Raw genomic sequence first — 5,362 nt, forward strand, 5'->3', positions numbered from 1 at the left:
AGAGACAAAGTGAGAGCAGATGCGAGGGGGGAGGGGTGTAGAAAGGTAAGTTCTAAAAAAATCCCATCAACCTCGCCAAATATATTTTATCAAGAGCCCCACGTCTGCCAACCTATGCCACTGACTTCCATCATCCTTCAACAGGATCCAAGAAAACAGGCACCGAAGCAGTGATGCTGAAGTATTCCAGTCCATTCTCCAGCCACTCTGGCCAGTCCCACCCAATTATTTATTATTATTATTATTATTATTATTATTATTATTATCTGTCGCTAATTGTAGCAAGCTTTGTAGAGTTTAAAATAGAGAAAGAGAGGCCTTGATGTGATGAGAACCTCATTAACACCCTACTTCTCTCCCCACATATCTTGCGACTTACCCAAGCCAAGATTAATTATCGTTATTGTTATTATTATTTAGTAGTAATAGTAATTATAACGTATTAGTGTTTAAAAGACACTTCCTCGTGAAATGTGTGCTTGTGTGTGTGTGTGTGTGTGTGTGTGTGCTGGTGTTCATGTGTAACTTTGAGTTGCTTACATTGCATGTATGCGTGTATGTGAAGTTGTGTGTTTGAGAGTGCATTACATGTATTTGGGAAGGGGTGTATGTATATGTATGTATATGTGTATGTATGTCTAGAATAAGTGTGCAAGTCTACTTCCTGTGTGTTGAATGGAAGTGTATATACACCTGTAGTTTATGAAAGTATATGTGCTTTTGTGTACATCTAGGTGTGTGTGTGCTTACAGGTGTGTATCTGTGCATTGTGCGTGCACGTGTTATGAGCTACTCGACCACATGTTGTTGGTGAAGAGGGCACCACATATCGTACACTCGAAAGGTGAGTCAGAATAGTCCTTCTGCGGAACAACGGCCGATGTGGAACCGTAATCCAGAGATTTCTCTTCCCCGTGACTTCGTTTGTGAGCGTTGAGGTTCGACTTCTGCGAGAACACCACACCGCAGATGTCACACGTGTATGATGACAGCAGCGATGACGGCATCAGCAGGTTCATCGACATGTCGTCGTTGTGGGTCCGTTCATGCTCTGTTAGGGTCTTCATTGAGGGGAAACCCTCGTTACAGATGCAACACTTGTAAGGACACTCTTCAATATGAATGCGATTTGCAGTGACAATGTTGTTGTTTTTGCTGCTGTTGTTGTTGTTGTTGTTTGTGATGGTGGTGGTGGTGGTGGTCGGGATATTAGTGGGGATGTTGGTGTTGATGCTGTTGCTGATAGTTGTTGCTGTGGTTGTGATGATGGGAGTGGCAGTGGTAGGGGTGTTGTTGCCAATGCTTTTGCTGCTGCTGCTGTTGCTGTTGACAACGATGCTGCAACTGCGACTATCGCTGCTGTTCAAGTGGTTGTTGCTGATGTTGTTGATAGTGATACTGTTGTTGTGATGATGGTTGCTGTTGTTGTTGTTGTTGTTGGGGGTGAGGATGGTGGTGGTGGTAGTAGTGGTGACAGCGGTGTGACTGCTGCTGCTGCTGCTGTTTGATTTCTGCTGTTTCAGCACATGTGAGAACGACGCAACCCGTTCTTCAGTCGTATCACCGACTACGGAACTGGCGTCTGCAGCGGCCGCAGCAGCAGCGGCGGCAGCAGCAGCGGCTGCAGCAACAGCAGCAGTACTGGGACCATTGCTGCCTGATTTGTTTGGGACCCTGCCAGATACAGACCTACAGCTTGAGGAATTTGTTACTAAATGCATCAATTTGTGTTTCTCCAAACTGTAAGATGTGGGGAAATTCTTTTTACAAGTCAGACAGTTAAAGATCTTCTTTTCCACGTGGACCTCAATAATGTGAGTCTCCACTTCCTCTTTTGAGGCAAACTCCAAACCGCACGTGTCGCATCTCATTCGTTTCACTATGGTGTGAGCTGTTGCATTGGTCGCACCAAGACCATTGGCATTTGCTGCCAAAAAGTGTTTTTTGCGATGAGATTTCATTGTTTGGCGGTAGGAGAAAACCTCGTCACAGAGGTCACACTTGAACGGTTTCTCACCGGTGTGTGTCCTTCGATGAGTGATGAGAGTGGAGCGATGTGAAAATGACATGTCGCACACGTCACACTTGAATGGTCTCTCTCCAGTGTGCACCCTCTTGTGTGCTTTCAGTGCCCCCTGGTGGCTGAAAGCTTTCGGACATGTGTCACACTTGAATGGTTTTTCCCCTGTGTGTACTCGTTTGTGTGCCTTAAGGGCACGGCGCAATGAAAATGCTTTTTCGCACGTGTCGCATTTGTAAGGTTTGTCACCTCCGTTGGCACTTGCTGCCGGAAACACAACTGTCTTTATGAGAGTGCTACTAGCTGCCACAGAGAATAAACCCTCTGGTTGGTTGTTGCTGTTGTTCATTGAATCGTTACTATTGCTGTTTACTGTGAAATTTGAGTTCCCCACACTCCCCTGTGCCGAATCGGAAATGTTCACCTTGTTTATGGTTGCCGTTAACACCGACTTGGTCGTCTCCCACGAGTTGTCTGCTTCGTCAGTTGTTGCATTCATGCTTTCGTCTGTCGTCGACATGTCTTCCAATGCCGTTATTTTAGAAAACTCGGATTCAGAACTCAGTGGGAAATTATCAGATTCTAGTGTACTTTCTGTACTTGCCATGATTTTAGATATATATATATATATCAATACATATATATTTGATTTCTTTTTTTTTTTCAAATTCGTTAGCAAACCTTAGTTTGCTTTCCCTGATCTTAAATAATTAGTAAATGCAAACAAAGAAAGAAATTATATAAATATGATGCAGCACCAGTCTTTCATGTCTTCAGGAAACTATTCCAGCCGAAGATAAATAGTTTGAAACTTTCACTTTAAAAATTTCTATCATCATTTTCTTCATTAAAAACTTCTGATACTGGATGGCTTCTCAAAAATCCTGCAAGGATGCTGTGAAAGACAAACACAAAAGAAACAAAAACGTTTAATTAAAACTTGTGTTGCACAGGTATGTTAACGATTTCTAGTATTATAAAGAATTCAAACAGGTTGTAGCCTACGGATTTTACTTGTTAACTCTTTATCAACAGCCATCACTCACTCTCTCCATTGTCCACCTCCAGTCCTGCGGATCAGTCTCGGATAGGATGGAACCAAAGGAATTAAGCTGGGATTTCAAACATTAACGAACATGAAGTTTTAATTAAAGTCTTTTTTTTTTTCAAATTTGATCACTTTAAAAAAGGAAGTTTATATCCCCAAACAAGGAGTTGTGGTCTTAGATGGGTTGGCAACAGAAGGGTTAAATATAGAACAAGGACACCATTAGATAATCCTGTATAATCTTACATGATGGGTCTTCTCACAAAAGGTCCAATTGGGGTTAAACAACAACAACAGCAGTGTTGTCATTGTGTAAATGTCAAACCATGTATAACATCTCTGGAGTATTTGGCTACATGGTGATGAGGCTCCATGTCTCAGGAGTAGGATGCTGCATGATTTGTGTGACATGTAAGGAGTGTATTGCTGCATGGTGCTCTAAAATACCTGAGTATAAACATAGAATGAAGCATAAGTTGCTACATGGTGGTATGACATGCTCATGGAATATAAAGTATACAAGAGGTAATGGGCTACTACATGGCAGTGCAATACCTTTAACCCTCTAGCCTAAATATTCTACATGGTCCATGTTCAAACCAGCCAGATCTGGCTTCTCACACCTATCTTACAATGTTATTCAAAAAATAAACAATCACATCATTGAAATCTCAAAGGTAGGGAATAAAGCAGGATTAAATTCAAAACAATGGCAATATATTTGGCAAAAGTAACCTGAATGCTGAAGGGTTAAGGAGAATAACATGTACAAGGAATACGTTGTTACATGGTAGGTGAAATAATCCATGTTATGCTACATGATGTTACATGCTTCACTCACTCGTTCTACATTGAAACTTTTAAGTCTTCAGGGATTTCCCAAAAGCCATAAAAAGTTGTGAGTTTCCGAAGATCAACAGTGGGTTGGGTCAGCTTGGCTCAGGTCACCAGAGACTGGTGTTTAGAGTGTGGGGCTCACAATCATAAGGGTCATGGCTTTGATTCCAGGACCTTATGATTGTGACCTTGAGCAAGTCACTTCATTTCACATTGCTCCAATTTACTCAGCAAGTACCAGTCATTCGCTGGTGCAGCTGTTTCTCACCTCAGGTGTCACACTGGGTGAAGGATGATGAGGGCCAAGAAGGTGACATTGTTGACCTGGGACTACACAGGGCCCCCTAAAACAATTAGCCAAAGCATGGTAATGTTACCAAGTCATAATTACTCGTGAATGAAGGCTAAGCAAAGTTTTAGTCAGAGAAAGAAGGGATGTAGCTATGGCCCCTCACAGGGACCTTCCAATATAGGAAGCTTTAGACCAGAGACTTGGTATGAATGCCTGTAACAAGGAATAATCTGCTAGAAAACACAGCCAAGGACTGGGTAGTGATGGTGGAGTTTGTAAAACTAAATGGTGAATGAACTCCACCATGCAACATTGGATACAGATTTTCTGGTAGGTTTCCACAAAATTTGCATCAGTCAAATCATTCATAAGATTTTAATCAATTCAATAATATGGGACAAGATACTTTCCCAAGATGTACTGCAGAGTGGAATTGAACCTGAAGCAGTGCTAGGTGTGCTAGACAAACTTAAATCTACATCCACACTAGTTAACATCTTTGAGAAAGCCATGAATGTCACAACGACGCACATCCTCCCTTTCTTGTTAGATCTTTGGCTTCCTGCCTGTGGCTACAAAACCATTTTAGATTGTTAATTTGGCATTCTTTCAATAACGGATGTCATGTGTTTGTGTAGAATAACAGTGAATAAGACACCTACACACATATACACACACGTGTGTGTGTGTGTGTGTGTGTAGATGCATATCTAGATAGGTACACATACACACACCTCTCACTTTTTCTTTCTCTCTCTCTCTCTCTCTGTCTGTATGTATATTATCATATACATACATATATACACATACACACACACATGTAGGTGAGTGTGCGCGTGTGTATGTAGTTAATATAGAAGAGGAAAAGTTGTAGCATCGTCTAAGGGAGTCAAAAGAGACATACATGCACACGCACACACTATATATATATGTGTGTGTATACTTATATAGATCTATATACTCAAATGTGCACACACACACACACACACACACACAATATATTCACAAAGTCAATATTTTCTGAGTATAATGATTATAAGTAATACATATATATATATATATATACACACACACACACAAGTGTGTATGAAAGAGAGAGAGAGAAATATATAAATAACCTTACCTCCTGCTCTTTCTACATTTATATATATATATATATATATAT

At 41.0% G+C, this 5,362-nt stretch overlaps 1 protein-coding gene across 2 annotated transcripts in view; it reads right to left on the reverse strand.

Moving 5' to 3' along the window:
• Positions 1–6: 6 nt before the first annotated feature.
• The window catches only part of LOC106874106 (zinc finger and SCAN domain-containing protein 2), a 9,935-nt gene continuing 4,579 nt past the window's right edge, over positions 7–5,362 (reverse strand). Inside the window, exons 2-3 of one of the 2 annotated variants that reach the window (XM_014921711.2) lie at positions 3,315–3,515; positions 7–2,915 (exon numbers count right to left, since the gene is read on the reverse strand). In XM_014921711.2, the coding sequence (XP_014777197.1) occupies positions 783–2,627 (1,845 nt within the window). In that variant the 5' untranslated portion in view covers positions 2,628–2,915; positions 3,315–3,515 and the 3' untranslated portion in view covers positions 7–782. The remainder of the gene's footprint in view (positions 2,916–3,314; positions 3,516–5,362) is intronic. The other variant, XM_014921710.2, reaches the window with a different exon arrangement.

The sequence above is a fragment of the Octopus bimaculoides genome, chromosome 15 (genome assembly GCF_001194135.2).
Source record: "Octopus bimaculoides isolate UCB-OBI-ISO-001 chromosome 15, ASM119413v2, whole genome shotgun sequence".
NCBI lineage: Eukaryota > Metazoa > Mollusca > Cephalopoda > Octopoda > Octopodidae > Octopus > Octopus bimaculoides.